At 42.3% G+C, this 16,367-nt stretch overlaps 1 protein-coding gene across 1 annotated transcript; it reads left to right on the forward strand.

Moving 5' to 3' along the window:
* Positions 1–1,628: 1,628 nt before the first annotated feature.
* LOC118399660 (serine/arginine-rich splicing factor 4-like) lies at positions 1,629–15,714 on the forward strand. The gene is made up of 6 exons (XM_052472779.1): positions 1,629–1,864; positions 9,984–10,172; positions 12,259–12,343; positions 13,505–13,716; positions 14,219–14,290; positions 14,706–15,714. The coding sequence occupies exons 1-6, from the start codon at positions 1,758–1,760 to the stop codon at positions 15,238–15,240; spliced, it is 1,200 nt and encodes a 399-aa protein (XP_052328739.1). The 5' UTR covers positions 1,629–1,757; the 3' UTR covers positions 15,241–15,714.
* Positions 15,715–16,367: the final 653 nt, after the last annotated feature.

Below are 16,367 nucleotides of genomic sequence, written 5' to 3' on the forward strand. Positions count from 1 at the left end.
AGCTGGACAGGTAGGATGACTGACAGTGAAGGTGAACAGGTGGTCATGTGTCAGGTGACAGAAGAATGGATGAGACTGAGGCAGGAATTCCTTTAACCATAAAGTGGTACATTTACTGAGAAGTCTGTGCTGCATCACAAAGGAAACAAATAACATGTATCTGATCAAATTCCTCATCCCAAAGACTATATCATAACAATCATTCATGATTAACATAATTAGGGAAGTCAACAATCCAGTTCATTAAGAAGTCAATAGTAATCATCCATGAGTCATTTAGGCTCGTAACTATTTATCATAAATCATGGAGAAAAAAACAATAGTGAATGGTTATTCAATCTATAATCCCCATTAGTTTGGTATCAAAGTCGAAAGAGTTAGCAAACAATGACTTTTCTCATTTCACCCTTTCATTGTCTTCATGTGTACATATAATTCATTTCATGACATATTAACCATATCGATTGCATAATTGGTCTATGAGGATCCGTGATCATCGACAATTCACATTACACAATATGTTTGAAGCGTGCGCTCCAAGCCGCGCTCCGCGGTAATAACTATAAGCAATAACTGATTGCCCACTCCCCCGATCGCCACAGATTGTTACCTTTCATCTGAACTGAGTCAGTGGATTTACGTGGATTCATGGACGCACAGAACCTCTGGATCAGACGGAGTTAAGGAAGAGAAAGCAGCGAGATCAGGCGATGGCAATTTCCTCCTTTTATGGAGTTGAGATCTGTCGGACATTTCCACCTGACCTAATTAAAGCGCCCCTGGCCCAGCCGAGTAAGTGGCAATGAATTAAAGGATTATTCCACCAACTCCATGGGCCTTTTCTACAGGCCTAGTCAAAGCCCAGAACTCAATCCAATTGAGAATATGTGGGTTGACATAAAGATTGCTGTTCACCAGCGGAACTCAACCAACTTGAAGGAGCTGGAGCAGTTTTGCCTTGAAGAATGGGCAAAAATCCCAGTGGCTAGATGTGACAAGTTTATAGAGACATACCCCAAGAGACTTACAGCTGCAATTGCTGCAAAAGGTGGCTCTACAAAGTATTGACTTTGGGGGGTTGAATAGTTTTGCACGCTCAAGTTCTTTTTTTTCTTCTTATTTCTTGTTTGTTTCACAAAAAATATTTAGCATCTTCAAAGTTGTAGGTGTGTTTTGTAAATTAAATTATAGAACCCCCCAAAAGAAAAAATCAATTTTAATTCCAGGTTGTAAGGCAACAAAATAGGAAAAATGCCAAGAGGGTGAATACTTGCAAGCCACTGTATAATCATCTATACTACTCAATTATATAGAAATCATTGACACTACCAGGTATACAAGTCAACTTCACCTTGTTTATTCACACAGTTATCGCATTTACATGTTAAGGTCATTCTGGAATTAAACTGGGATTCATGTTGACACCATTGACATACAAAAGACCCAATGGCAATCAATCTGGCCTAAAAATAAATAAATAAAAATGGAATGTTTTATATATATATATATGGACTGAACATTTGGAAAGTGAATGAACTAACAGGGCGCACACAAGACATAACCAATTGTAATTGCAAACTTGCTACATTTGAACAGCAGTATAAAGATCCTTGGACCTACTATTGATGGTACGCCCACTTCTGCGCTTGATCCTACAGTGTTCAGAATAGCGTGTATAATATATGTGCCTTTTCCCCACTACCGCGCAACTGTGTCTTTTGTTCCTGTGACTGTTACACAAAATCAGCACAGGGGAAATGTCGAGAGTTTACATCGGAAGATTGAGCTATCGAGCGAGGGAAAAGGACGTCGAGAAGTTCTTCAAAGGCTATGGGAAGATACTTGAAGTTGACCTGAAAAACGGGTAACAAAATGAACGCCGCTCTCCGTGTCGTTGTTCTGTGCTAACTAACCGCTAGCTTACCGCTAACTAACCGCTAGCTTACCGCTAGCTAACCGCGTTGAGTTCGTGGCCTAGTTGCTAGGCCTGTTGAAGCGCCGTTTATTGACAATTCTCGTACATTGTTTGAGTTTGGCAACCCAATTTGACGTATTATTTATTTGTATGGGTTGTAATTGATAAGATATTTGCTCGACAACCAAAGTTTGTTAACCAATTTCGGTTAACGAGTTTTAGCTAACGTTAGCTGTCGTTAGCACCTAGCTAACGTTAGCGTCTAATTGTTTTGAGTACTAGACGCTTCCTATTTAAAAAAAATAATAATAAAAGGTAGTTCATGTTTTATAGCCAACATCTTAGTTAGGTAACGTTAGCAGGCACCTTGAAATTACGTTTGGCATGCTAGCTATCTGCTAACGACGTTACGCTAGTTAACTTACCCCCATAGCTGGCAACGTGTACACTTTCTCTCTTCTGTAACTTAGTTTGCTGTACAGCCAACATAATGGTGCTATTTGGTGTCTGGTGGATCAGATGAGACCCCATTTGCAAAGCCCGTTACTAATATTACATGGGTTTATAAAAACAAAATGCTCACTATTTCGATATGGCTAGTCAGTCTAACGTTAACTGTACTCAAAACTGCACCATGTTTGCAGATGGAATTTGGTTAGCACCCTGCATTGATTGCAGACTCAGGCCCCCGAGTGGCGCAGCGGTCTAAGGCACTGCAGTCCCTGGTTCGAATCCAGGCTGAATCACATCCAGCCGTGATTGGGAGTCTCATGGGGATGCGCACAATTGGCCCAGCATCGTTTGTGTTTGGCCGGGGTAGGTCGTCATTGTAAATAAGAATTTGTTAACTGACATGCCTAGTTAAATATAGGGCCTATTGGTATAATTAGTAGGCTGCCGCTTATATACCTTTCTAAATATTTCCCCAAATGTTATTAGCCTACCTCTTTCTCTATGGTTGCTTCCTTCCTCACTTTCAACTGTTAAATGAAATGTATCACATCTGGCTGTGATTGGCAGTGCACACTTGTTCCAGTGTCGTCCGGGTTTGGCCGGGGTAGGCCGTCATTGTAAATAAGAATTTATTCTTAACTGTCTAGGTATATTATTTCACCGTTATTTATCCCGGGAAAAGGGAGTGGTTTTGGGTGGTAAATCTCAGTAACCGGGTTCCCACCCTTCAACCCTAGTACACACAGGCAGGACCGCAAAGTATCACAACTATAGCAGCAGCATAGCCATATATTGTGACGGTGATAAGTTTGTGCTTCCATACAGCCGGTACACCTTAGCAACGGCAGCAATTTTTCAACTAAACGTTTCATGCTGATTACTACAGAGGGGAAAGTAAGCCATATCGGCAAAATAAATAGTGGGGATATGACCTACTGGTAAAATGTTAGCTTATCACAATAATTAAAACATTGCCACATGTCAGTTGTATGGAAAATGTACAAATGGATTTATACCCTCCAAAATACGATGTGGTTTGACAATAACAGTAATAATTTGCCACTGCAGATACTTTTGTATGCATAGTGTTTGTGGACACAACATCAATCTACAAAATTGTAGATAGATTTTTTTTTTCAGCCACACCCATTGCTGACTGGTGGGGAAAAAACACACAAAAAACGCCATGCAATCTCCACAACATAACATTGCCAGTAGAATAGCCTTACTGGAGAGCTCAGTGACTTTCAACATGGCACCGTCATAGGATGCCGCCTTTCCGACAATTTCTGCCCTGTTAGAGCTGCACCGGTCGGTCAACTGGTCGGTCAACTGCTGTTATTGTCAAGTGGAAATGTCTAGGAGCAACAATGGCTCACCCACAAAGTGGTAGGCCACACAAGCTCACAGAACGGGATCGCCGAGCGCTGAAGGGTGTAAAAATCGTCTGTCCTTGGTTGCAACACTCACTACCGAGTTCCAAACTGCATCTGGAAGCAATGTCAGCACAATAACTGTTCGTCTGGAGCTTCATGAAATGGGTTTCCAGCTGCACACAATCCTAAAATAACCATACGTAAGCGTCGGCTGGAGTGGTGTAAAGCTCGCTGCAATTGGACTCCCTGCTGCAGCGACCACAGAAAATCAGTGTGTATCTCGCTGTCCGTGTTGCTGAAGCTGCAACATAATTATAGCCTTATCTGACTGAAAAGTTATGTTTCCAAAATCCCTCCTTTGTTTAGGAAAAACATTCCCTATTCCTTTGCTCTCTTCACGTGACATTGGGGCGGCAGTGTAGCCTAGTGGTTAGAGCGTTGCAAGTTCAAACCCCTGAGCTGACAAGGTACAAATCTGTCGTTCTGCCCCGAACCCACTGTTGCTAGGCCGTCATTGAATATATGAATTTGTTCTTAACTGATCTTGCCTAGTTAAATAAAGGTAAAATAAAAACGAAATAAATAAACATTGCATTACAAACATGTGTCACGTGATGCGAGCAAGAGTTGAGACCTATTTGCATGGTACTAGTATTACTAGACTACATTGGTTATCTACACTACTATTCAAAAGTTTGGGGTCACTTCGAAATTCTTGTTTTTGAAAGAAAAACACTTTATTTTTGTATAAAAAAATAATCCCCCATTAAATAACATCAAATTGATCAGAAATGCACTGTAGACATGGTTAATGTTGTAAATTACTATTGTAGCTGGAAACGTCTGTTTTCAATGGAATATCGACATTTATCAGCAACTATCACTCCTGTGTTCCAATGGCACTTTGTTAGCTAATCGACGTTTATAATTTAGAAGGCTAATTGATCATTAGAAAACCCTTTTGCAATTATGTTAGCACAGCTGAAAACCCTTTTGCAATTATGTTAGCACAGCTGAAAACCGTTCTGATTTAAAGAAGCAATAAAACTGTCCGCCTTTAGACTAGTTGAGTATCTGAAGCATCAGCATTTGTGGGTTCGATTACAGGTTCAAAATGACCAGATACAAAGAACTTTCTTCTGAAACTCGTCAATCTATTCTTGTTCTGAGAAATGAAGGCTATTCCATGCTAGAAATTGCCAAGAAACTGAAGATCTCGTAAAACGCTGTGTACTACTCCCTTCACCAAACAGCGCAAACTGGCTCTAACCAGAATATAAAAAGGATTGGGAGGCCCTGGTGCACAACTGAGCAAGAGGACAAGTTCATCAGTGTCTAGTTTGAGAAACAGACGCCTCACAAATCCTCAACTGGCAGCTTCATTAAGTAGTACCCGCAAAACACCAGTCTCTACGTCAACAGTGAAGAGGTGATTCTGGGATGCTGGCCTTCTAGGCAGAGTTGTAAAGAGAATTTCTTTTTATCTCAGACTGGCCAAAGAAATATTAAGATGGGCTTAAAAGAACAGACACTGGACAGAGGAAGATTGGAAATAAAGTGTTATGGACAGACAAATCTAAGTTTGTGTTCGGATCACAAAGAAGAATATTCATATGAGGCAGAAAAGATGCTGAGAGTGCTTGACACCATCTGTCAAACATGGTGGAGGCATTGTGATGGTCTGGGGGTGCTTTGTTGGTGGTAAAGTGGGACATTTGTAAAAGGGATCTTGAACAAGGAAGGCTCACTCCATTTTGCAACGCCATGCCATACCCTGTGGACGGCACTTCATTGGAACCAATATCCTCCTCCAACAGGACAATGACCCAAAGCAAAGCTCCAAACTATGCAAGAACTATTTAGGGAAGAAGCTGTCAGCTGGTATTCTGTCTATAATGGAGTGGCCAGTACAGTCACCGGATCTCAACCCTATTGCGCTGTTGTGGGAGCAGCTTGACCGTATGGTACGTAAGAAGTGCCCATCAAGCCAATCCAACTTGTGGGAGGTGCTTCAGGAAGCATGGAGTGAAATCTCTTGATTTACCTCAACAAATTGACAACTAGAATGCCAAAGGTCTGCAAGCCTGTAATTGCTGCAAATTGATTATTTGACAAAAGCAAAGTTTGAACACTTATTAACAATATATTTATAACATTGTCAATGTTTTTGACTATTTCCTATTCAGTTTGCAACTCTTCATGTATGTTTTCATGGAAAACAAGGGAATTTCTAAGTGACCCAAAACATTTATTCCAGAGTATATATATATATATATACACACACAAATTTGACTGTTATGACAGAAGCCTGGTGGAGTGAGGATACAGATTCAACATGTCCAAGTGATGGGGCCACACTGAACTCCAGCTTGGTTTCTGAACCATCTTCCCTATAGTGGCGGCGTAATGCATAGAAATAAATGGGTTACGTGTAGGCCATTTAATTTATTTATTTATACATACATACATGCATATAGTTGAATTCAGAAGTTTACATACACCTTAGCCAAATACATTTCAACTCAGTTTTTCACAATTCTTGACATTTAATCCTAGTAAAAATTCCCTGTCTTATGTCAGTTAGGATCACCACAAGAATGTGAAATGTCAGAATAATAGTAGAGAGAATGGTTTATTTCAGCTTTTATTTCTTTCATCACATTCTCAAGTGGGTCAGAAGTTTACATACACCCAATTTGGTAGTATTGCCTTTAAATTGTTTAACTGGGGTCAAATGTTTTGGGTATCCTTCCACAAGCTTCCCACAATAAATTGGGCGAATTTTGGCCCATTTCCTCCTGACAGAGCTGATATAACTGAGTCAGGTTTGTAGGCCTCCTTGCTCGCACACGCTTTTTCAGTTCTGCCCACACATTTTCTATAGGATTGAGGTCAGGTCTTCGTGATGGCCACTCCAATACCTTGACTTTGTTGTCCTTAAGCCATTTTGCCACAACTTTGGAAGTATGCTTGGGGTCATTGTCCATTTGGAAATACCATTTCCGACCAAGCTTTAACTTCCTGACGTCTTGAGATGTTGCTTCAATATATCCACATAATTATTCTACCTCATGATGCCATCTATTTTGTGAAGTATTTTGCACCAGTCCCTCCTGCAGCAAAGCACCCCCACAACATGATGTTGCCACCCCTGTGCTTCACGGTTGGGATGGTGTTCTTTGGCTTGCAAGCCTCCCCCTTTTTCCTCCAAACATAACGATGGTCATTATGGCCAATCAGTTCTATTTTTGTTTCATTAGACCAGAGGACATTTCTCCAAAAAGTACGATCTTTGTCCCCATGTGCAGTTGCAAACCGTAGTCTGGCTTTATTATGGTGGTTTTAGAGCAGTGGCTTCTTCCTTGCTGAGCGGCCTTTCAGGTTGTCAATATAGGACTTGTTTTACTGTGGATATAGATACTTTTGTACCTGTTTCCTCCAGCATCTTCACAAGGTTCTTTGCTGTTGTTCTGGGATTGATGTGCACTTTTCACACCAAAGTACGTTCATCTCTAGGAGACTGAACGCGTTTCCTTCCTGAGCGGTATGACGGCTTCGTGGTCCCATGGGGTTTATACTTGCGTACTATTGTTTTGTACAGATGAACGTGGAACCTTCAGGCATTTGGAAATTGCTCCCCAGGATGAACCAGACTTGTGGAGGTCTACCACTTGGCTGATTTCTTGTGATTTTCCCATGATGTCAAGCAGAGGCACTGGTGTTGAAGTTAGGCCTTGAAATACATCCACAGTTACACTTTCAATAGGCTCATTAAGATAATTTGAGTCGATAAGAAGCTTCTAAAGCCATGACATCATTTTCTGGAATTTTCCAAGATGTTTAAAGGCACAGTCAACTTAGTTTTATTAAACTTCTTGGCCCACTGCAATTGTGATACAGTGAAATAATCTGTCTGTAAACAATTGTTGGGAAAATTACTTGTCATGCACAAAGTAGATGTCCTAACAGACTTGCCAAAACTAGTTACCAAGAAATTTGTGGAGTGGTTGAAAAACAAGTTTTACTGACTCCAACCTAACTGTATTTAGACTTCTGACTTCCAACTCTCTGTGTGTGTGTGTGTGTGTGTGTGTGTGTGTGTGTGTGTGTGTGTGTGTGTGTGTGTGTATATATATATATCTTATTCGCAGCACTTATGTCAATTTATCAAATCCGTTATTGTTTTCTTGCGAAAACCTTGATCAACACCGGTCATACTCAGACATTTCTCTTAAAACACAACGATGTCGACTGTCACAGTGATAGTATTGGAGTTTGCCCCCAAAAAAACAGTAGGTTATTCTGGCTGGGATTATTACACTCCTGCCATATAAAAATTACTGACGTGGCAGTTTTCGGATGGGACTCAAATTACCTATGTTTTGTGCACATAATTACATTACCCAACCTCCCATTGTGAAACTAATCCCGTCTGAATAGCCCCTGAACTATAGCATCATAATCACGTCAATAAATTGGTTTTAAACAAACTTTGAACACCGGTAACACACGTGACAGCAAAATGGATGCAGAGGATGTTACAAACTCGAGAAACCGGTATGTTTACCGGTTGCTCAGGAGGTAAAGGGGAAAAGGTAAGGAGCCAGGTCTGCGTACATATTGTGCCAAACAGGTGCTGTATAAACAAGGTAAACTGTTGAGGAGCCTTTTTGTCCTAGACTTGGCACTCTGGTACCGCTTGCCATGCGGTAGTAGAGAGAACAGTCTTAGACTGGGGTGGCTGGGGTCTTTGACAATTTTTTTGGGGGAGCCTTCCTCTGACACCGCCTGGTGTAGAGGTTCTGGATGTCAGGCAGCTTTTCCCCAGTGAGGTACTGGGCCGTACGCACTACCCTCTAGTGCCTTGCGGTCAGAGGCCGAGCAGTTGCCGTACCAGGCAGTGATGCAACCATGCTCTCGATGTTGCAGCTGTAGAACCTTTTTTTTTTAGTATCTCAGGACCCATGCCAAATCGTTTTATTTTCCCATGTTACGTATGATCATAATAATGGCAAGAAGGAGATCAAGAAAATGTAGCATTATTATAGAATTTCCCAGGCAATTTGGAACCGCGTTAAAGAACACTAAATCAATAATACCGCAGAGGCTGTTCCAACACAAAGAAGTCTTAACGCCTTTATTTGCTGCAGCAAAACGCAAAAAAGTGTAAAAACAGCTGTGGAATTGTTTACTTGCCGTGTCGTTGCGTGAGGCTTAGTGCTCACGGAATCAGTAGGCTTTTAAACAAACACACATAAGCAGGATCTTTCTTTTTTTCTGTAGTTATATATTGATTTATAAAGCCAGGCACATTTTAACAGTTAGGCTATTGATTTATACACTTAAGTTGGTTTCCCCTCTTCTCACTTTTCTTAGACAATAAGGCAAGGGCTGTTTTCTCATCTCATTCTGCTGCTACCTCCACTGTATTGTTCTCAACACCAATATCTTGGTTAACTTTGCTATTATGCACATAGGAATATGGTCTAGGAAACGGCGCCAATTCAACAGGCGCACTGAAGTGTTTCAGAACCGTGGACAGAGACCACTATTCATCGAGGGAGAAAGTGCATTTTGATATAAATTGTTTTTATTAGTGTTGCACCATTTTGTTCTTATGTAATATAACCATATACAATTTCAGGAGCACATGTCTTAGACTGATGGACTGTGCCACCGCCCACGGCTTCCACAATGGATCAGTCCACTCAGTGTGAATCAGACGGGTGTCTTGTACACCATGAGAGTTTGAAAAAGAGAAGAGAGAATTTGTCTGCTCGACTAAAGAAATCTTGGTCAACCAACAGCCTGTCGACTAAATGGGTCAGCTCTAGTTTATGCCACCTTAATAAAAGGTAATGCATTTTTAAAAGTTAAAATTAATAGGGATTCTATGATTTAATATTTCACAAAGAGCTCCCGTACTGGGAAGAAATATAATCTACTTTAACATATATATTTTTTTAACACTTTTACACACCCCTGCTTAATTCTCAACTTGGAACTTGCCAGTCTTCTCAACGCCCATCGCTAGTTGCAGGTGGAACGTTGGAATTGGGAGGGAAATGTTCTGTTTTTATCAAATCAATGTGTCTGAGTGGGACCGATTCAAATGTTACTTTGTGATTTATGAAAAGTATCATATACATTTGAGTCTGGCAGTAGATTTAGTCAAATAATTGGATCCCAAATCTGTACCATGTCTCTGGCCTAACATGCTTTGTCTCCTCTGTGTAAAGGTATGGCTTTGTTGAATTTGATGACCCCCGCGATGCAGATGATGCTGTGTATGACCTGAATGGGAAAGACCTGTGTGGGGAGAGGGTTATTGTGGAACACACAAAGGGGCCGCGGCGGGACGGCAGCTACGGCTCAGGAGGAGGAGGAGGTGGCGGCGGAGGGGGAGGAGGAGGAGGAGGAAGAAGTAAGTTTACAATGCAGCTGTGTTTTAACATGATTTGAAATGTGATTGAGGAGGCCAACATGGCAGTGCATGTAGGATAGGAGACTACTGCATATCTCAAGTTTGTCCTTGGTGGTTGTAGTTCATGTAATTGTGTTCCGTTACATTTTGGGATTCCATCCCTTTTTATGATTTCATTAGTTGCACCTCAAGTTGTTTTTCCATTAACTTTTTAAGAGGACATATTTAACTTATTTGTTGTAGTTTCCCCTAGTTTCTGGGACGAGTGGCTGCCAAGGGTTCTGTTCTAAATCCGGCCTATTAGGTCACTCCTAGTCTCAATTAGTGTACACGGTGCATGCTCACAGATACCATAGACTTCCAGGCATTGCGCTAACACTAGTTAGCATTGGCTTGCTGGACACGGGCATGAAAAATGGTATCCATGAGATGGGGAATTAGATAAAAGGCTAAATGAGATAATTGACACTCAAAGTATCCTATTTCTCCCCAATTCTGTGGTATCCAATTGTTTTTAGTAGCTACTATCTTGTCTCATCGCTACAACTCCCGTACGGGCTCGGGAGAGACAAAGGTTGAAAGTCATGCGTCCTCCGATACACAACCCAACCAAGCTGCACTGCTTCTTAACACAGCGCTAATCCAACCTGGAAGCCCACCGCACCAATGTGTCGGAGGAAACACCGTGCACCTGGCAACCTTGGTTAGCGCGCACTGCGCCCGGCCCACCACAGGAGTTGCTGGTGTGCGATGAGACAAGGATTTTCTTACCGGCCAAACCCTCCCTAACCCGGGCGACGCTAGGCCAATAGAGCGTCGCCCCACGGACCTCCCGGTCGCGGCCGGTTACAACAGAGCCTGGGCGCCAACCCAACCCTTAACCACTGCGCCACCCGGGAAGGCCCATCCTATTGTATTGCAGACGTAGTCACATCACGGACGAGCTAGTACTACTGAATTAAACCCTTTTATGGTACTTAACAGTAATTGTTTGAATAATGGGTGTAGAGAACAGATTTTTTTTTTTTTATATTTGAGTTGATGATTGGAATTAAAATTACATGAACCACAACCACCAAATGACATGCCGTTATCTTGGGAAACAGTGTGCTTGATTTTGAAACTATCACAGGGGAAACAAATGCACTCGTATTCATTCAAATTGTCAGGGGGAATCTAGCTTGAGATTCACTACCATTTTAGAACATTTGCTGATTAAATTCTGTGATTTTTGACTAGAATAAATTAACTAGTTTGAGTAATTTGAGAATCGTGTAATCTGCTTGTTTTATTCAGGATTCTTTTTTATTTTGTTTTAATTAAATGAATGTTGAATAATAAAGGTAAAGATTTAACAAAGAACCTCCAATGTTTTAATTGAAAGAGTCCTTTGCTGACTGCCTGCCCCTATTGCTGGCCTGGCCATGGTGTCCCCTTTCCAACCAAGAGTGTGGTTTGACCATTCTGGGCCCCTGGGCAGACCAAAAAAGGGAGCCAATGTGAATGAAGACCGCTTGTCCCATTAGTCCCAGGCCGGGTGGTGAGGATGCCATTGGGTTAGGAACCGATGTGGGTTGAGCTCTTATAGGTGCCTGAAACAAATGTGAAATGTCTAATATTTTTAGATGTGCTAGTTAAGTTAAACATTAGTGTCACCGTAAGTACTGTTTTCAGTCAGGTTTTTATGTAGTTTTTTTTTTCTTAGCTTTTCATTTTAAGTTATGTAGAGTTTTGTATTCAGTTCTACCCAAGCGTGACTCATCAGTTAATAATTTAGTAGTTTAGATGAGGAGTAGGTTATGTCAGTGTTCCTGATGGAAATGTGCAGGTTTCTAGGCTACATTAATTAACCTACACACAGGATTTGATTTTGTTTTGTTTCTTTTTGGTTAGCTTGTTTTTGTCATTACTTTCCCCCATCTGTAATCTATTTAAATTTCTCCCATATTTTTTTATGTGGCCATTGTTTACATAATGTAGCTTGGAGATTAGTGTTGAGGCTGTCCTCTCGGTGTACCCCCTTGCCCTAATTGCTGTTGCTCTATCCTTGTTACTTTTGAAGGTGGGGGTGGGTATGGGCGTGGTGGCAGAGACAGATATGGCCCACCGGCAAGGACAGACTATCGGCTGATCGTTGAGAACCTGTCCAGTCGCTGCAGCTGGCAGGACCTGAAGGTATGGTGGCGACGGGTTATTCAGGAATGTTGGAGGCGGCAGGGTGGCCTAGTGGTTAGAGCGTTGGACTGCTAACCGGAAGGTTGCAAGTTCGAATCCCCCCGAGCTGACAAGGTACAAATCTTGTCATTCTGCCCCTGAACAGGCAGTAAACCCACTGTTCCTAGGCCGTCATTGAAAATAAGAATTTGTTCTTTTTTTACCTTTATTTAACTAGGCAAGTCAGTTAAGAACAAATTCTTATTTTCAATGACGGTCGAAGAACAGTGGGTTAACTGCCTGTTCAGGGGCAGAACGACAGATTTGTACCTTGTCAGCTCGGGGATTTGAACTTAATTAATGTAGCCTAATTTTGTATTCACCTTCCGGTTACTAATCCAACGCTCTAACCACTAGGCTACCCTGCCGCCTCTACACTCTAACCACTAGGCTACCCTGCCGCCTCTACACTCTAACCACTAGGCTACCCTGCCGCCTCTACACCCTAACCACTAGGCTACCCTGCCGCCTCTACACTCTAACCACTAGGCTACCCTGCCGCCTTTTAACTGACTTGCCTAGTTAAATAAAGATTTAAAAAATAACTCTTCTTCATTATGATTTCTGCATCCTATGGTCATGTTTTGGAGAGAAACATGCTATAGCCTTATTACATGTACATTTAGTCATAAGACCCAATGGTTTTACAGTAGTGGAGGTGTATAAAGATGGAGGTCCCCATGCACTTACCACACATGCCTAGTTTACTGTGTTCTCCCTATCGTACTGCTCTCTGTGACGCTTGTTTTTGTATGTTCATTGTCACGGTATACATGATCCCAAGATGGCGGCAATTTGGAAAACATGAAACGACAGTAGATTGTAGACGTTTTACCATGTCGTGAGACGTATTTTTTTTTAACTCTGTGGGTAGTGCTTAAACAATGACGTCATAGCTGAAATCCGCCATCTTTGTGCACCTTCGTCATTGAATTAAATGCCCATAATTGTCATGCTTGAACAAACTTTAAATCAGAAATTTCTAGCTGTTCACAAAATACATATATAACATGAAACATGTGTATATAATGTGTACCATTATAGAATGACCTATATTTATTAATTCATTAATATCTTTGTGGTTTGCTGGCCAAATCCCAACCCTTTCCCTTCCTTCACCAGGACTACATGAGGCAGGCGGGTGAGGTGACGTATGCTGACACCAATAAAGGACGCAGGAACGAGGGCGTGATAGAGTTCAGGCTATACTCTGACATGAAGAGAGCCCTGGAGAAGCTGGACGGCACAGAGGTGAACGGCAGGAAGATCCGGCTGATTGAGGACCGCCCCGGGGCCAAGCGCAGCAAGCGCTCTTACTCACGCAGCCGTTCCAGGTAGCTAAATCGGTATTATTGTTTACAAGTCTCATAGTTATTTTTGATGCAAGGTGATCAGTCTGATCAGTGACTAAAGCTAAGGCTGAATTCACAAAACTTTTGTTTTTTTTGCCACTAATTAGTCGTTTGACCAATCAGATCTGTTACCCATAATTGGGCAAAATATCAAAATTGGCAGCCTGTGTAAACAAAGCCTAATTGGTCGTGTCCAGCACTGAGTAGGCCTTCTAGAAGAGGATGGGATTTCCACTGTATATGAGACCGAGCTGCAAATCATAACGAGTAGTTATTCAATGGACCATCTTTAATCAGCGACTGAGCAAAATGCATTCATTAAAACAAAGGACTAGTTTCTTCAGTTGTGCTCCCTCCCCCTCAATGCACTGCTTTTCCCACCAGTTCACACTTCCATTTGACTGCACTTCACCCGAACCCCTCAAGCATCTTTCATGCACATGGCTTACCTTTTTAACTTCTGTTCACCTCCCTCTGTCTCCAGGTCTCGCTCCAGGAGCCGCAGGTCCCGTAAGAGCCGCAGCCGCAGTGACAGCAGCAGTCGCTCCCGCTCCAGGTGAGTCCCAGAGAGCAGGCAACGTTTAACTCATGGGTGATCCCTGACCCCTTTAATGTGTCCCAAATAGAACCATATTCCCTATGCAGTGTACTACTTTTGACGGGTTTAGGTTAAAATTAGTGCACTATATAGGGAATAGGGTGCCATTTATTACACTCTACTTCTGCCCTTATCTACTGCGACTGTACTTAGTTGTTTTCTGAGGGACATCACCTGTATCTCAAGTCACTGTGTAGTAAATGTCCACTTACCCAGAGCTCTTGACTCCAATGTGGACTTTGTCCTCCCTACCCAGATGTCCTAGCAGATGTCATGGCCAGCTATTGCTTGGGGTGTTGGCCATTTTTACATGGCCGTAGTTCAATGACATTTTAGTTGACCGGTTGTCTGTCTGCTCCTTCCTGTTCCCCAGGGGTGCTGCCTCCCGCTCACGTAGTCGCTCCCACAGCAAGAAGGACAAGGACAAGACCAAGGGCCGCAGAGAGGAGGAGCGCACCAACGGTGCACACAAGGCCAAGGATGTGGGCCACAGTAAGAGCCGCAGTAAGAGCCGCAGTAAGAGCCGCAGTAAGAGCCGCAGTAAGAGCCGCAGTAAGAGCAAAAAGAGCAGCAAGAAAGAAGGGAAGAAGAGCAGGAAGGATGAGTCCAGGTCTCGTTCTCGCTCTCGCTCTAGATCAGCAGCCAAGGATCGCTCCAGGAAGTCAGGCTCCAAGAGCCGTGAGCCGGCCAAGAGTGACAACGAGGCAGCTGCAGTCGAGAAGGGGGCTCCCCGCTCTCGCTCCCATACGCCCACTGAATCCAAACCTAAATCCAAGTCAAAGTCCAAATCTCCATCTCCCTCCCCGGCCAAAGCCCGTTCCCGTTCCCCCTCCGTCTCCCGCTCAGAGTCCCGCTCCAAATCTCGTTCCGCATCTCGTTCTCGCTCCCGTTCTCGATCACAGTCCTGAGCTAGGATACCAACAGCTCCCATCCATCGTTTTCCCCCTCTGTTTCTTCTCGTCCCCAGCAAACCCCCCCAGCTTTCTTTTTTGGTCACATTTCTTTTAGTATTTTTGATAAATGGTTGTATGAAAAACCCAGGCACAGGCACTCACGCTCAAGGTGTCTTCCCCAATTATTTTAAATATACAGTGCTTGTCATTCTGCATCTTTTTCCCAGTAGTGTTGTCTCTTAATTGAGGTGTTTGTAAAAATAAAAATATGAAAATGTGCGACCTAAGTTGGAGGGTATTTGCTTGGATAGATTTTTTTGTACGTTTCAAGTGCTGTAGTAAGTGTGTTGACCTTAATGACATACTTAAGCATACCGAGCTGTCAATGTTGTGCAAGGATGGGGGTTGTTTTGTTCGGTTGTATCTTCTCATTTTGTGGAAAATCCTTTTTACCACTTTTAAAAAATAAAATAAAAATCCTGATCTCAATTGGAGTTGACTTTTGGTTTCTAAAATAAGTTGGGTTGCATGAACATGTCATACTGATCAAATTGGTGCAGTTCTGGGTACTGAGATTAGTACTGTTGGAACCAACCTCTGCTCCAGGGCGGAGTACGTGTTCCTCCACTCAGCACATGACACCGTGGGACCAGAGAAACTACACCACTATAGGGGCAACAAGAATGTCTGTTTTATAGAGTACCACAGTTGGAGTCATAATACCATAACACCTAGCGGTCATTAAGGGAAATGGTTCCAATTGTTTGTCCACCATTCATTGTTCCCATGGGGGATTTTAGAAACACTTAAAATAAGGACCGTGTTTCATGTAGGTTTAACTTGGCGTGGCGGTTTTTATAACTGTAAATCTCTCTAGGACGAGGTGACTTTATTTACAACCCCCCAAAAAAAAATGAAATGCTAATGTGACTATCATTAATAAATTATAAATGCCAAGACCTGGATGACATTGCCGACTCAAGTCAAAGGTAAGAATCTCTGGATTAACTATAAAATGTATTGAATAAATTGGCTCAATTTCTTTAAGTGGAACATTCTGTGAACTGTGGTGCAAGTTTAAGATTGACAAAATACCTGTTAGCAAATTTGTCAGAACTGATGTGCAGGGATTTGTATGGTCT

The sequence above is a fragment of the Oncorhynchus keta genome, chromosome 20, assembly GCF_023373465.1.
Source record: "Oncorhynchus keta strain PuntledgeMale-10-30-2019 chromosome 20, Oket_V2, whole genome shotgun sequence".
NCBI lineage: Eukaryota > Metazoa > Chordata > Actinopteri > Salmoniformes > Salmonidae > Oncorhynchus > Oncorhynchus keta.

Bases quoted from the DNA above. Each gene is read 5' to 3' on its own strand.
- LOC118399660 (XM_052472779.1), top strand. From the start codon at position 1,758: ATGTCGAGAGTTTACATCGGAAGATTGAGCTATCGAGCGAGGGAAAAG. The intron at 1,865-9,983 runs GTAACAAAATGA...CTCTGTGTAAAG, and splicing joins GAAGTTGACCTGAAAAACGG to GTATGGCTTTGTTGAATTTG. The intron at 10,173-12,258 runs GTTTACAATGCA...GCGTGGTGGCAG, and splicing joins GGAGGAGGAGGAAGAAGTAA to AGACAGATATGGCCCACCGG.